We start from the raw sequence: 17,421 nt of genomic DNA on the forward strand, positions 1-17,421 counted from the left end.
GCCTTAATTTCTTCATTTCTAAGATGGGGTAGCCACCCTGTAGGTATATTCTGAGAATTTAATGAGTTAATAGATGTGAAGAGTTTTGAATGGTTCCTAGCACATGGTAAGCATTCAGTAAATGTTAGCTGTTGTTCCTTTTTAGAAGTGGAAACTTGCTCTAGGGTAGACTGAATGACCCCACCTCCCTGATTACTCAGCTAACTTTCCACAAATGTCAAATTAGTGTTTCTGAAATTTTAGAAATTTGGGTGCACTTATAGTTTTTCCCCACATGCATCATACCACATGTACTGATAATAAATATACTGTATTTACTTGAAAAATTCTAAAGTGTCATTATTTAATTATGTTTTAAAAAGGAAATTATAATTTCACCTTAAACGATGAACTAGAATTTCTTGCCATAAATAGAAGGTACTTTTAAAAATAATATATAACTGCTAAAAAAAAAAATGTTTTGTGTGCTCAGAAAGTCACTTTACATCCCTATGCCAGCATGAAGCATGCTTTTCTTTGGGAGGCATGGCATTAGATGTTGTCAACCTTTAAAGACCATGGTGTCCTACATCCTCTTAGTCTACATTTTCTGAAAACAATATTATATTTTTTTAAAAAAAGACATAGTTATCCATAATAAAAGTTCAAATTAAGTCACATACATTTGGCTACCTAAAAATTGAGATAACAGTAGGGAATATATAAGCAGGAATTGGATTTTAGTAGTTTATTAGTGAGTCTTTCAGTGATTTGTTGAGTAACTATTTTGTGCAGAGCAATTTTGAGGTGATAACAGAGAAATACTTCTGCTGGTAAGCAGCTTGCCCAATATCCTGACACAAACATTAAAATTTCATGGGAGGAAGTTAGGAAAAAATGTCAAAAAAATCTCCTTTGGTGGGCTATAATGAAAAGGGCTAAGCAAGATTTATGTAGACCAAATAAACACAGGCCTGCTGAAAGCGGAGCTTGAAATGTGAAACCTAGCTTTGGAACTGGTAACACACTTGTAAGAATTACCTCTTATCTTCTTGGAGTAACCACAGGGTGAGCCTAATCCTCCATGAAAAAGCCCCCAGATACTTAAAGATAACATTGAGGAAATATGACATTTTTTTCTATATTGTGCTAAACATTCCTTTTTCCTCCAGATTTTCTTTTTAAAGAGGTCATGGTTTCACATCTTGGCAACCTGATCAATCTCCTGTCAACAGATGACAAAGTAATATTTAATCAATTGCCAAATGACTGGTAGACAATATGAGTTCTCTCCCCGATATGAAGGAAAGGAAACCAAGTGGATTGGAAACATAAGGGGAAACTCTATAGAGGAGGTGAGAATTAAACTGGGCTTTGAAGTTTGGGCTGAAGGAAAGTTAAGAAAGAACATTCCAAATTTGGAGGATGGAATTGGGGGTGGCTGGGTAGGAGGGATGTAATTAAGTATATTCCTGGCATTAACCAGGTGCTTAATAAATAACTGTTGAGTGTGTGTTTGTGAAATAAGAGTCGATGGTCTATAGTAGTCCTAGATCTGCAGATTGCCTGACTCAACATGATCATACTTTGGAGACATCTTCCTCTTGTCCTCACACAATACTTTTTTTCTATTTGATGACTGTAGTTGAAGTTTTTTCTTACAAAATTATGTACTAGAGAGCAGGGTTTAATTTGCCCCTAGAAGATTCTGTCATGTTAAAAGACACTGCTTATTTAGATTGTCAGATGGGCTCAGACTGCCTTAGAGTTCACTCGTGTGCAGTGGAATAGCTGGGGGGGGGGGGCGTGCCTGGAATTTTTGAGAAATAGTTCCAACTGCAAAAGTAAGCAAGCTCCTGTAGGCCACTGGTGGTATTGAAAAAGTCCGCAAAAGACATTGGCTGGCAAGCTCCCATGGAGATGTAACTTGGGACCTTTCTGACCTTAATGTCCAAAGGCCTTCAACCAGCATTTGAAGAGAAGATTAAATTCTAGCTGGTATTTTAGGCTTAGCTGTTCTGGAGCTCAGCCTCTGCAGGAGCCACATGAAAAGGCAAGACTCTTGGTATACTTTGGGAGCAGCTGCCTTCCCCTGCCAGCTGTTCAACTGCACGGATTGTTTTCTTGGAGAGAGAACTAGGTACTAACACCACCATCTGTCGGCACATGAATTTGCCTCCAAATGATCCATGTCGCCTTTATCCCAGGATTGTCCATCTCTCACTCGATCCTTTTTTCTCTCCTGACTGCTGCCATCCAGGACAGGTTAACTCCATGCTAGATCACCTGTGGTGCTTAAGCCTATTTGTGACCTTGGATTAGGGGTCCCAACTAGATATGGTCTAGTCCTTGTTTCAGCTCAAATGTAACCTAGTCAAAAGACACTCTTTGCACTGGGCAGGATTTCCAGGGACTTTAACAGCATAGAGGATTCAGCTGCTTATTTGCCCTGGTTCCTTGCAGCAGTAGCTGGCCACTTATTTGAGCTTACACCAAGGAAGCAAGGAGTTATAAATAGGGGTGTGATAGTGATTTGGGAGAAAGTCTCTACTTGCTTGATTGCTGGTGCTTGAAATAAGAGGGAAGAAAACACTTACATGGCTATAGACAAGATTTAAAATAGAACCCCCGCCCCCTGCCTAGAGTAGTAGCACACTACTCTAATATACACACATGTGTAAAGTACTTCACCCAGGTTCTTTCCAGAGAATAGATTGTGTTGCACATTGTACACTGGCTGCCACAGAGCGTTGTGGCAGGGGTGGCATGTAGGTAGGGAGAGTCTGGCATTGGCAGATTTTGCCTGTTGAACAGATGCACTTCTGGCTGTCTCTCTAAGGCTGTGGCAATTACATACTTGCTAAGAACAGTCCCCCAACTTTATACATTTCTGATGAAGTCTTCCTTCTTTTACCCTCTTGACAATAGAAGGTAATAAGTGATGTCTATATGGGTAATGCAGTCAGAACACACATGCCACACCATGCTCCAACACCAACCAAAGCAATGAGCTAACGACTTCAGCTGCCCAAGTCTGAAACAGCATGTTAAATGCTCTTCCTGGGTTATTTTATTTCGTCTTCACAACAGCCCTGCAAAGTAAGCACCAGTGTTTTGCTGTTTTACAGACAAGGCAACTGAGGGTCATGGACATTAATTAGCTCGTTGAGATGACAGAGCTTGTGGGTTGAAAAGCCAGACCTCAAACCAAGTCTGCCTGATTCTAGGCTCAGCTCGCAACCACTGCTCCATGCTGCCTCTCCTTTTGAAAGTATTAGACTGCATAGCTTTCCAAGTTCACCTTTCTTTTAGAAGGCATGTTTTTCCTCCTTTGAGGAAGATGTAAATAAACATCGTTTTGTGTGACATCTAGGTCATAAGGAAGTGTAAAGTGCTGCCTGGTTCCCTGGGGTGTTTGCTCTTGGAACCCATTTCAAGGGGAAGTTCATGCAGACCTTAGAGAAGCCCACCTGGAGGGGAATCAAAAGACCTCACCCCCAGTTCCTACTAAGGTGAAAGCAAGCACAGATTTGCCAGGCATATAGGTGAGTCGTGATGAAAGTGAACACTCCAGCACCCAGATAATCCACTCCAAGTAATGTCACACAAAGACAAGCTATCTCCATTAACCCAGTTTAAACTACCAAATCATGAGCATGTTAAATTATTGTTTATAGCTTCTCCCCTCCAAAAAAAAAAAAAAAAAAAGAAATAGGTTTATATTTGAGAAATGAATGGAACTGATTCTCAAACCCACAGAAACTTGTTAAGCTTGATGATTAGCATAGTGCTTTGGCATGTTGCATGATAGCAGCCTTTGGAGGAGTCAGTAACAATTCATTTTCTAGCCACCAATGACCTTTCTCCCATTCCCTGGCCCAGCCAGACCCTATGCAGCAGAGAAGACTTTGGTTCCACTTTACAACCCACCCATTTTTCGGCCACCTGCTCTTCTCTCTATAGTTTGTGACTCCAATTTCTTAGAAGGACCTTCTCTTTTCTATCTAAATAACTTGAACTCCACAAAAATTAACAAGGAAACAGACTTTCCCTTGAACTTCTTACTAAAAGGTTTCCAAAAATTTCAGCAGCATAGCAGAATGAGCTTTTATTGATGGTCCATATTTCCAGGACAAAGACATAGAAATGATAGAAGAAAGAAACAAAAGTTTTATAAATTACAAAACCAAGTTCAAATGAAAGGAATTTGATCTCTAGTTGCAAGGAATGAATTGAGAATATATATTTAGATTTGTAAACAGGGGCTCTCTCACCTTGTAGGTCCAAAAGTTGTTAGCTTTAGATATGGACATGAGGAGTTGGGGCTGGGATTTTTAATTCCCAAAGACAAAGATAATAGCTGGAAGTGAGCCTCCATATACAGCCCAAACCATGAGAAAAGGACTGGGGAAACTCCATTTGCCTGAAGAAAATGGCAAGGAAACTTGCTTCTTGTATATGGTCTTGAGTTGTGGGATATTTGGTGGGAGAAATTAAACATAGGCCAGCACCATTTGTGGGTTTGGGTCCAAATTTGCACTTGTTTATATTGCAGGAAGCCCACGTTAAGAAATTACCAATAAAACTGGTCCCTGCAAAAGTAAACATGAAACTTCTCTTTTACGGTTATTTCCACAGTGCAGCTCAAACAATTCTTGCTGAAATTAAGTTCACAGTAAAAATTTACAAACCAAGTGAAAAAACTACCATCATAGGAAAATTAAGTAGGTAGGTAGGCAGGATAGATAGAGAAATTGGATACCATGAACTTGAAATGAGAAAATTAATATAGGTTAAATCTGTAAGATGATGTTTTAAAATATAGAAATTATATAACCTGATCTAAAAAATTAAAAACTACCTAGATAAGTGAAAGAATATACTGTGAAAAAAGAGACAAGTTTGATAAAAACAATAACATTTAGAAATGATACAATTTTCATTGAAGTTGAAAGCTGGGTGGTACAGTTAGTTAGGCACCTGACTCTTGGTTTCGGCTCAGGTCATGATCTCTGGGTCGTGGGAGAAGCCCCACTTTGGGGTCCACACTCAGCATGGAGCCTGCTTGAGAATCTCTCTCTCCTTCTCCTTCTTTCCCTCCTGCCCATGTGTGCTCACTCTCTCTCTAAAATAAATAAATCTTTTAAAAAAAGGAAATGTGGGATCCCTGGGTGGCGCAGTGGTTTAGCACCTGCCTTTGGCCCAGGGCGCGATCCTGGAGACCCGGGATCGAATCCCATGTCGGGCTCCCGGTGCATGGAGCCTGCTTCTCCCTCTGCCTATGTCTCTGCCTCTCTCTGTCTCTCTCTGTGTGTATGCCTGTGTCTCTGCCTCTCTCTCTCTCTCTCTCTCCGTGACTATCATAAATAAAAAAAAAAAAAGGAAATGCATATCAGATGAGTGAAGCATTAGAATAATTAGAACAAAAGTTAGCGAATTTTAGGATGACTCTAAGGAAAGCCGCTTTAGTATGTAACATAAGAGATGAATAGAAAGGAAATATAAACATTTTAAAGGAATTGGAGACATAGGGGATAGTAATAAGGTCTTCTAATAGATGTCTAATGTAAGAGTTCTAGGAGAGAATGAAGGCCAAAGTATAGTGACTTAAAACTTTTCAAACTGGTCAAATGCATATATCTTTAAGTTAATCAAACATAGCTAATTCCGAGCAGGCTAAATTAAAAGAGCCATACCCAGGCACACAGTGATGAAGCTGTTGAGTATCAAAGAAAAATCTAAAAGGAATCAGAGATAAAAGACAAATTATTTCTATAGGGATTAGTATTAGACTGACAGTAGAGTTCTTATAGCAATATCAAAATACAGAGGAATCTTATCTTCAGAGGGTTGAAATAAAATGATACTTAGTTTATAATTCTATACCCAGCTATATTATCATTCAAAAGTGAGAACTAAGTTAATTTCAGGCAAGACAAGACTAAGAGATTTAATACTCAGTAGTCCCATCTGAAAGAACTAATACACAGGTGCCTTAATAACAAGAATAATGAATCTAAAAGTGGAGAACAGAATTCAGAAAGCAATACTAAAGGAGGAAATTGGCAAACATGTTCAGAAATCTAAATAAATGTTAAACATTTAGAAAAATAAAAATTATATTAGAGTACTTGAGAACAGAACGAGTTTGTGTGTGTGTCTTTGTGTATGTATGTATATATGTATATGGAGAGAGAGAGATCTTTATTATAAAAAATAAGTTCACATGCTTATAGAGGTTGAAAGTTCCCAGTGCTACAGTGGGCCAGCTGAAGACCCAAGAGAGACCCAAGAATTGTATAGTTCCAATCCAAAGGTCAACAGCTTTGAGATCTAGGAGGAGACAATACTTCAGTTTGAGTTTGGAGGATGTCCCAGATTGAAGGCAGTCAGGCAGAGGAAATAGTCTTTTACTCTGTGTTGTATGTTCTAGTCAGGCCTTCAAGTGATTGAAAGAGACCCATCCACATCGGCAAGGACAGTCTACTTTACTCCAATTCAAATGTGAATCTTGTCCAGAAACACCCTCACAGACATATCCAGAATAATGTTTGGTCAAAAGTCTAGGCACCCTGTGGCCCAAGCAAGTTGACATGAAATTAACCATCACAGAAACTAAGAAATTATGTTTACAAACCAGGTGATTGAACAAAAATAATAGACATAATAACATGGAGGCTGATGGGAAAGGGGGGCTTCCTGACTGGAGTGAGTGCATTCTAAATTCCTTATATAGCTGACCCTTGAACAACATGGGTCTGAGCTGCATGGGTCCACTTATATGTGTTTTTTTTTTTTTAATATAAATACAGTGTAGTACTATTTTTACAAATAAAGTGCAGTATTTTCTTATGATTTTCATATTTTTTCTCTTGTTTCATTGTAATAATATGGTATATAGTACATATAACATATAAAATATGTGTTAATCGACTGTTTATGTTACCAGTAAGGCTTCCTGTCAACAGCAGGCTATTAGTAGTTAAGTTTTAGGAAGTCAAAAGTTGTATGTGGGATTCTTGACCACACAGGAGGTTGGTGCCTCTAACCCCCATGTTATTAAGGGTCAGCTGCATTCAGAATTACAAAGGATATATGATTAGATTATATTTGAGTCCACTTAAGATTAACTAAAAATTAATAAAAATATGGAAGATTTAGGGCACCTGGGTGGCTCAGTTGATTGGGCATCCAAGTCATGTTTTTAGCTCAGGTCATGATCTCAAGGTCATGAGATCAAGCTTTATGCCCCTCTCCTCCTTTTTTTCTCTCTGTCAAATAAATAAATCTTTTAGAAAAAAATAGAATATTTTAATAATAAAATTAAAAACCTGGCCTACTAGACATACCTGAACCCCATACCTCAAAAATAGGAACTTTAGTATTTTTTAAAACCTGTAAAATGTTTATAAAAATTGATTATGTATGAAGATACCAATGGAAATGAAACAGATACCTCCACATTAATATAAGCATCACATACTTTGACCAATATTATCAAATTCCAAATTTGAAATAAGTTTTTTTTTGAAATAAGTTTTTAAATAGTTTATGAATCAAAGATCAAATCATAATGAAAATCATAAAATATTTATAAATTAATGAGAACAATACTCATGGCATGTAGCTAAAGCAGAATTTAGAGGAAAAATTATAGCCTTAAAAACTAGATGTTGAAATAAAAGATTAAAAGTTTAAGTTGGGATCCCTGGGTGGCGCAGCAGTTTGGCGCCTGCCTTTGGCCCAGGGCCCGATCCTGGAGACCCGGGATCGAATCCCACATCGGGCTCCTGGTGCATGGAGCCTGCTTCTCCCTCTGCCTGTGTCTCTGCCTCTCTCTCTGTGTGACTATCATAAATAAATAAAAATTTAAAAGAAAATTAAAAAAAATAAATAAAAGTTTAAGTTAATAAACATAGTAAGTTTGTAAAAGCAAAATACAGCAAACTCAAAGTGGAAAGCCAGAAATAATGATGACAAAAGGATGAATTAAATGAAATTGGAATGTAGCGGTAGAGAGAATCAACAAAACCAAAACTTAGTTCTTAAAAAGACTAGTAAAATGAATCAACCTCTAACAAGACCGATAAGTAAAAAAGTTTACACAAATTAATATTAGACTATTTAAAGTAAATTTAATTAAAGATACAGACATTAAGTCAGAGTGTTGGGGACATGGATGTTTATTATTTTAGGCTCTTGAAATATTTCACAGAAAACAGATCATGATCTTAGGCGTTATGCCTTAGTCCAGGCATTGCCTATTATCTATCTTCTGTAGCATGCTTTAACATGTACCAGTTCTCTCCTGTCCTTGTACACGTAGCTTCAAGTGACTTATGCATTCCTGCCTTGTACATGCTTGGTGGAAAACTGACATTCCATCGGTGGAAGCAGTGACAGAGGTAAGCCCTAAAATCAAGAGGGTGAATGCCTCTAGCAAAGGTTAGGGAGAACAAGTCTCCTGTCCACATATGGTCAAAAAAGATGGATGCAACTAGGGCATAGGTGGTAGCTGGCCAAGGGACAGACATCTTGCTTATGAAAGGTACTGGTTTCCTTGAACCCTTCTTACTCTTAGTCATCCCAAGATTGTTCAACCGCCTTTCCTTACCTGGTTGATACTCTTCATTCCTTTGGCAGTTCTTCGCTTCAAAATATGTGTGTAAACGTAAGTTTGCACTCTCTGGTTTGATCTGAGACACAGACATACTTTGGTGAAGCCTAAGTACTAAAATCCACAAACAGAAGGTAGGCACATCGTGGCCTATAGGCAAGGCCTTGAATCCCTATTTATTATCTCTTTGTTGCTCTAAAAATTGGCAGGTTGCAAGAAGGGAAAAGATACTTTATTGAGTTTAAAATGAATGTGGATTCAATACAGTTTTTACTCTTCATTTTAAAATGACTCATGGCAAGCTTTCTCTGATTTGAATAGTGTTCTGTTGATTCAGACTATTTTTTAAGAAGTTTATGATTCTTAATTTTTTTTAAATATTTTAAAAATTTTATTTATTCATGAGAGATACAGAGAGAGAGAGAGAGAGGCAGAGACACAGGCAGAGGGAGAAGCAGGCTCCATGCAGGGAGTCCAACGTGGAATTCGATCCCGGGTCTCCAGGATCATGCCCTGGGCTGAAGGCAGCGCTAAACCACTGAGTTACCCAGGCTGCCCTGATTCTTAATTTTTTAAGGAGTTTATGATTCTTAATTCTGATAAGCACACTATTCAAAAATATATTGCAAGGAAAATTAGGATGTCATTAGTTTCTGTATTCTATAGCATTTCCTTTTTTTCCCTCACAAAATAAGTGACTTTATCTTCATATGTCCTAGACTGCTGTCCCTCCTCTATTTTAAAAGAGCTTTTGGGGGCACCTGGCCAGCTCAGTCAACAGAGCGTGTGAATGTGACTTTTGATCTTGAGGTCATGAATTTGAGCCCCACATAGGATGCAGAGATTATTTAAAATCTTTTTTAAAAATAAAAATTAAAAAAAATTAGCCATTGATCTATGATTTGCAGCAAGTTATCCTATAATTTGGTTTGAGGTCAGTAATTTTCCATAGGATAGAACTTTTGGTCACATTGGCCATTTGTAGATTAATAATCTTTTCCTCACGTAGGGGTGGGAACAGTAGAACATCTTAGCAATGACCAGTACATGTGAGGCAGGTGGTCTTGTTTTCTTGAGACACCAATGGGATCATAGGTGCCCTAAAAGAACGTGTCTGTCAACTGAGTGGCGGACCAGAGAGAGAATCCTCAGAGAAGATGACCAAATGCGTGAACAACTGCTTTGATCCCCTCCAACTGGCCAGGCCTTAGAATTAAATTGGGAAAACTGAGGGAATAAAACCAGGTATGTTACTCTCTATGTAACACTGTTTTTGCAATAATCTGCTCTTTTTTTTTTTTAAGTTTGATTTATTTAGAGAGAGAATGTGCATGGGAAGGGAGGAGCAGAGGGAGAGAGAAACTCAAGCAGACTCCATGTGGAGTGCAGAGCCAGACATGTAGCTCAGTCTCACCACCTGTGAGACAATGACCTGAGCCAAAACCAGGAGTCAGACGCACAACCAGCTGACCCACTCAGGCACTCCTCTGTTCTTTTACAATAACATGATTTGCTGTTTCATATTCCTAATATTTGTACCACATATACATGGCAATTTTTTTCAGAAATAATGTAGTCAGCACAGATAAAATCATTTTCTACAGAAGAAGATAGTGAATCTGAGAGTTGCCATATTCCATAAATTTGCCCTGGTTGCAGAGCTGATTGTAGAGATAGGGCTGGATAGGATTCCTCTGGTAATGATGTTCTTTTTAGTATTCCAGATAAGGCTTCTACTCTTGCAAAACAAACACATGCTTACACAAATGGCTAAGTACATAAATGTGGCTATACACATGCAAAATAGGAAATAATTAAAGAATAGGAAATAATTAAAATAAGTGTGACGCATTCTTTCTTTGTGGACTCAGTACTGTGCTTAAGCGAAAAAGATGTAATTTCCCTATATCTTTATACAGTATTTACTAGCATCTATCATATCTGTCAGTTTATGGTACTGAACTTGACAGAGAACATAATAATCTAAAACACACACACACACCCCAAAAATCATCTCAGTATGAATAATGTACCTGTGGTCTGTGTTCATTATATTAACTAGATAATTATCCAATATGTACTTTAGTTTGTGTTTGTATGGATAAACCCTAAGCCATTTTGCTGAATGTTTGGCAATGATTCCATTGGAGGATTTGGAAGAATTGATTCCTAGGCTGCACTAGACTTAGCTTTAGTTTAGAGGCTTGCCTTCATCCCATGCAAAGGAAGAGGGGTTCAGGTCACTTTGGCTATCACATGTTTACAGAAAACAACAGGGCTAGGATCTCTTACCTCTGTTTGCTAAGAGTGTATCTGATACAGTATTCTTTATTCAATATCTCCCCTAGCCTCTTCTATAGTAATTCCTGGGGTAAGGTCAATTTAGTTTACAATTGGCTATGAAGAGGCATATTTTGGAACAAAAATCCATATGTAAATATATATTTTCTTTTCCCACTTAAAATTCCCTCAATGGTTAGTTTTATCTGCTTACCTGTAAAAAAAATGGACATAGCATTTTATGGCAGTTGAGAACTATTTCAGAAAGGTTTAGAATTCAGGGATGCTTTCTTGGCTGAAAGTTATTTTTATTAACATCAAAAGTCTGACCTCCCTTCACTAAGTTCTCCATATCCATTTGCTTGGTTATAAAACACTTACCTGCAAAAGGTAAATATTTCTTTTCTGATTGCTCTTTCTGTGTTTTTTTTCCCCCAAGCGGGGCAAAAAAAAAAAAAAAAAAAAAAAAGCGGGCATTTCCAAAGCTAATTTATCTGCACAGAGACATATGCTTTAGGTCTGTACTCGTTAATTTACCTTGGAAAAATTAGGTCATCTTCAAATCTGGCAGTGTGGCTTATAAACTTGGCAAAATGGTCAAATTAAAAGCTTCCCTGAGATTTTTTAAAAAGGCAAAAAAATTATTAGAATTGGTGATGTTTTCATTTTCATAGTTTGTGTATATATAGGTATATGTCACTCCTCATGCTGCACTAAAAGTATGTTGACTGTTAACAGTTCATCTCTTTTCTTCTACAGCCTCCAAGTCTGTTATAAATAGTATGCTACGGGACCCTTCTCAGATTCCAGATGGAGTTCTAGCAAATCAGGTCTATCAGGTATTAATCACAGCTGTCTATTTTCAGTGGCAGTGCTATCTGCCTAGCAGAGTAAAGGATTTTAAACCTCATTTAATTACTGTCATCATAAACTATCACTGAGGTCAGGGTACACCATAAATGGCAGTGCAATATTTGCGAGAAGAGCATTTCACTTTTTAATAGCTTGCTTTTATAGAGAATAAAAAGCATGTGATTTTTGTTTTCTGTGATTAAATTTTAACAGCCTTTTGATAGGTTTGTTGTGTTTTGTTTTGTTTTGCTTTTTTTAAAGAAAATTAATTACTGCTTTTAGGGTACTCGTTAATGGTCATGGTTTTTGTAGTCACCACAGACCCCTTCTCTGTTTTATCCACAGTGCATCGTGAATGACTGCTGTTATGGCCCACTGGTGGACTGCATCAAACAGTATCCTTTCACATAAAATTTTAGGTGCACAATTGACGAGCTCAGACTCAGTGGAGGAGATGTGTCTAGCTTTAACCTGACATAAAGTTCTGCTTCACAAAACACATTTCATACTCTTCTACTTTACATTCAATCAACTGGAGGGTCACTGCAGACCATCCTTTTCTCCAGCTTAAGGAAAATCAGATGGGCCACTGGAGGCTGTCAGTTCAGCAGGTTACATTCACATGCTTATCTCAAACTGCCCGGGTTTCAGAGACCTTAAAGGTACAGAGTCACTGGGCTCAGAACTTACTGTCTGGGACTGTATTTCACCAACCCAATGAACATTTGAAAAAATAGAATGGATTTCTGTGTAAAAAGCCAAATGCAATTGAGTTTCCTAGAATAAATTTTGAGCCTAGAGTTCAAGGATGATGCAATTAAAATACCACAGAGACCATCATATCTGAAAGGGCAGTAGATTCTTGTTTCTCAGAGGCTGATTACAATCTGAACTGCCATTTGGATCCCTAATAAACAACTTTAGAAAAACCAGGCTAATTTTTCCCTCTGGAGTGAACCTGAGGCTTTGAAAACAGATTTCCAGTCATTCTTAATTAAAGACATCAGGATTACCAAAGAGTTAATGCTTACTTCTCAAAACAGGATTCGAGCAGATAGTCACTACCTCATGAAAGAGGACATCCTTCATCCATCTGTACATTTAGTAGCATCATTGGCAATACTAAGGATTTTGATGATCCTCAGTGAAAAATGCTACTTAAGGAGTCAGTAACTAGGAATTTTTAATGAAAATTATCTTGCACCTAAATCCACGAGTCTCGCATTTCTTAATACCATAATATGACCTTCCTAATAGAGGTTTCGTAAGTATGGATAGCACTGTGATCAGTTGAGACTCAGTGCTACCAGTCAAAAAGCTTTCTGTTAAAAACCTTTTTTTTGTTGAAAGTCAAATGTGTGTGTGTGTGTGTGTATGCGCGCGCACGCACCTGCATGTGTGTTTATCCCACCTTATTTTTACAAAAGCTTAGAGTCCATAAAATTTTTGTAAAGAAACTCACTCATTTTCTTTTTCATAAAGTTAACCTTTTAAAAATAATCTCTTAACAGAGCCTTCTTATAAGAATATTCACTCCCTAAGTTATAGCCCTTTATGTGTTTATTCTTCAAGTCTGTTTCCCCCCAGTGTCGTTTAAATTAATAAAATCACAGCGCTATCATAGCTTGCCTTTTTATTAGACCAAAGTGAAACCATACTTCTATTTTCAATATAAAATTAATGATAGCATTGGAAAGTGTAGGAGTGCCAACCTCATGTTGCTACCGTGGTAAAGTTTAGCACATTTGTATAACAACTAACACCATCTTGTTATCTGGGGCAGAATTACATGTTAATTTTAAAGCACATAAAATAGTTAAAGATCAATTTAAAGTTAAGGTTTTAAAAGCATAATGTCTTTTGAAGGATTGCATATTGATTTTAAATATAACTATCTAATTATATATGCATGGACTAAAGTATGAAGTCAACTGCTTTGTAAATGCCAGGAGGCTATTTTTCAGTAATAGTTGAGATGCTTACGGGAAACTAGATTGCTGTATTGCTGGCTAAGAAAATGGCTTGTGAGGTTATTTACAAGTTTTGCCCCATGGTCACAGCCATACATCAATAATAGGTATTATTATAGACAAAGTCTAAGTGTTTTCTGCTTATAGAGCATTATAAATTCTGTTCAGAGTATTTTCTTTACATTTTTGCCATCATTCACTTTTCTTTTTTGGCTGTGTTATTGCCAGTAGAATTTAATGTAGTACATGATTTCAATTGATAAAGATAATGATGTATGTCTATAAATTGCATTCACTGACTTGATTATAATTTTGCAGTTCCATTGTGCCTGTTGCCAGTAAAACTACTGTTTTTATAAGCTTTGTTTCCTAGACCTTGTATTTTATATATGTTTATATCAAGCAAAGAATAATCAAGAAGTATGTCTTTCCCAAATTTCAAATCGGTGATTGCTTTTACCATACAAAATGAAACCAGCTGGGAAATTTATAGAGAACTGATTTTATTTTTACATTGAGGCAGTAGCAGTTTCATATAATGTAAATATACTTGCATAGATGTTTCCTAGACTGATCCACAGGAATTACTTTATTTCACACTGAATAAAAATTAGTTGTTTTCCATGTGAGTGAAAATGCTATTTGTATGTTGTTCTGATAATTTAGTAATGTTTACATTGCTTACTGTTGGTGAATTACATCATTTTGTAAGAAAGAAAGTACACATTTAGTAAATAGAATAGGTGCAAAATCTTTTTACTCCATTATGAAAATGTTACATGTAGACATTTTTGTAAGTAGAATAAAGGAAATTGGTCATTTATAAATAAGACACCACAAAAAGCACAGTAGCATAGAGTGTATGACTTGCTATTGTGCTTTCTTTTTCTTTTGGCATCTATGACATTTTTTCCTTCATAGCCATGTCCATCCACACCTTTCCTGCCACAAATATATTCACTGACACAAAAGGTGTGAGAAGCCAGCCACTTCTACTTTCCAAAGTGTGACTCCAGGACACAGCTATTACACAAAGGCCTAAACAGAGAAGCAAGGAAAGATAATGATCCAGGAAGCTTAAAATGCTGTGGGTTTCATTTCTGTACTATCAGTAACCTCAGTTTCATGATTCAACATTTTAGATGTAAATAATTTACAACAATAAAAGTGAGAGTGCATTTATGTGGATTAGAAGTAAATAATTGAGTTCTAACATGTGGGATGCCCCTAATAATGAGAGACCACTGAGAGGTATTCATCAAATGTCTTCACTGGACTCTGCACATGTATGAAATTTTGTGATTTGAAAATTCGTTCCTTTATTCTGTTTCCAATTAGAAATTAAATAAGCACAGCTACATGCATGGTTGGGGGAGGGGACAGCAAGGAAAATTGCAATGATGATGAATTGGGGCTCATTTTGACAGTGGACATGAGTGGCCACATCTCTTGAATTATGATTTAAATGTGTGTTGATAAAGGGTAGATAATTCTCTAGGATTTTTTAAAACAAATAATGCATACATTTTATTTCTTTTAAATTGCATTGCACTCTTACAGTGCATGATCAGAATCAAAGAGTCTCTGTTAAGCTGAGGAGTGATACGACCAGGTTGACACTATCCACTGGAGAGTCAGATAATATACCAAATGCTTTTGACAGAATCAAAGTATCAGAATAGGATAACACTCCTTTTCATACTTTGTGCAATTTCATCCTTTTGGAAAAATAGAACAGAATTCCAAGTCCTAATCCTGATTTATATTTACCAGTCATGCGACCATCAGAAAGTTCCTCAGCCTTCTTGAAACTTGCTTTCCATAATCACAAAAATGGGACTAATAATAGTACCTATTTATGTGGTGGTGGTGAATGTTATAGAAGATGATACCCCAAGTGGAAATGCAAATCAAAACTACAGTGAGATATCACCTCACACCTTCAGAGTGGCTAAAGTCAATAACATATGAAACAAATGTTGGGAGAATATGGAGAAAAAGGAACCCTCTTGCCCTGTTGGTGGGAATGCAAACTGGCTCAGCCATGGTGGAAGACAGTATGGAGGTTTCTCAAAAAGTTAAAAATAGAACTACTCTATGATCCAGTGACTACACTACAGGGTATTTACCCCAAAATACTAAAACACTAATTCGAAGGGGTACATGCACCCCTATGTTTATATAGTATTATTTACAATAGCCAAGATATGGAAGCAGCCCAAGTGTCCATCAATAGATAGGAATAAGATGTGGTTTATGGACACATACACACACGCAATGGAATATTCAGTCATAAAAAGAATGAAATTATTTACAATGACATGAATGGATCTAGAGAGTATAATGCTAAGTGAAGTAAGCCAGTGATAAATACCATATTTCATTCATATATGTAATTGAAGAAACAAAAGAGCTAAGGAAAAAGAGACAAACCAAGAAAACAGATTCTTAACTATAGAGAACAGAAGGGTGGTGGGTGAGAGGATGGGTGAAATAGGTGCTGAGATTAAGGAATACACTGGTGATGAGCACTGGGTGATGTACAGAAGTATTGAATCACTTTATTGTACATCTGAAACTAATAGAACACTAAGTATTTTAAATATACTGTAGTTAAATTTTTTTAATTTAAAAAAGTTTTTACAAATGATAGGCTAGGATGGTAGCAGAGTAAGTAGTAAAAGTTTGGTGAATATTGTATTTAGTTTTAAGTTGACACCAACAAGAGTTGCCAATGTATTGAGAGGTTTATAAGAGAAAGTCCGTGACTTCTATGTTCTGGTTTGAACAGCGTGGTGTTGTTAGTAACCAAAGATGTTGATGAAACAAATGGTATATGCATGTGTGAGCAGCTAAATGTAATGAAGCTGTGAAACTATCACAATAAAATAACCAAAGTTTATTGAGGACTTACCAAGAAAATGGTGATACCCCAAGTGTTTAAGACCGAGGCTTAGTGTACAGTATTTAAGAAATATTAGCTAGAATCAATTATTTTTACATAATTTTAATATTTTTCAAGAAGTTGTATGGAGGTCATACAAAAGGCTTTGTCGATATCATATTCTGATCCTCTGCTTTGCCACATGTGAACCGTATGACTATGTGCAGATCCTTTTCCAACCAAGCCTGGGTTTCCTCATCTATAAAATAAGGATGATAAAACCTAAGGATGAAGTAACATATATAAAGCACTTAACATAGTGCCTAACTCCTAGTAATCATTCAAAGAATTTACGTGTGCCTGTGCATATCTATTTCTATGCATATGGTAGTATGTGTGTGCTCGCACACACAAAAGACTTGAAGCAGCCTCTGCACCTGCACCCTAACCCACAGCCCTTTGCAACATGCACTCTTTCCTCCAGAGTGTATAGAATTCTCAACAAGTCAGCTGTTTGGCTTCCCCCATTACAGAAGATCACCAACCATAGGCTGAAAGTGGGACAGGGGCTAGAAATGCTGGCTGTGGGACAAGTATGGAAGTATGGATTCGTAGAAGATTTATGGAAGTATGGATTTGTCGATTTATGGAACTCAGTAGGACTGGAAACTCCTTTGCTTTAAAGGTATTCTTTGCTGTGCTTAGTAAGTGTTTAATAAATGTATTAAACTGAATTGAGGGATTTTTAACCTACTAAGGATGTTTCAAATGACCCTCCCTCCTTTCAAAAGAAGATAAGGTACACATCCATTTACAAATCTTTATTTGCCCAAATGCAT

At 37.0% G+C, this 17,421-nt stretch overlaps 1 protein-coding gene across 8 annotated transcripts in view; it reads left to right on the forward strand.

Annotated features, from left to right (window-relative positions):
• Positions 1–17,421, forward strand: part of CDIN1 (CDAN1 interacting nuclease 1) — a 228,629-nt gene that overhangs the window by 85,018 nt on the left and 126,190 nt on the right. For all 8 annotated transcript variants that reach the window (XM_055316932.1, XM_055316926.1, XM_055316928.1 and 5 more), the window contains 2 exons: positions 11,636–11,715; positions 12,074–12,123. In XM_055316932.1, the coding sequence (XP_055172907.1) occupies positions 11,636–11,715; positions 12,074–12,123 (130 nt within the window). The remainder of the gene's footprint in view (positions 1–11,635; positions 11,716–12,073; positions 12,124–17,421) is intronic.

The sequence above is a fragment of the Nyctereutes procyonoides genome, unplaced genomic scaffold (genome assembly GCF_905146905.1).
Source record: "Nyctereutes procyonoides isolate TBG_1078 unplaced genomic scaffold, NYPRO_anot_genome, whole genome shotgun sequence".
NCBI lineage: Eukaryota > Metazoa > Chordata > Mammalia > Carnivora > Canidae > Nyctereutes > Nyctereutes procyonoides.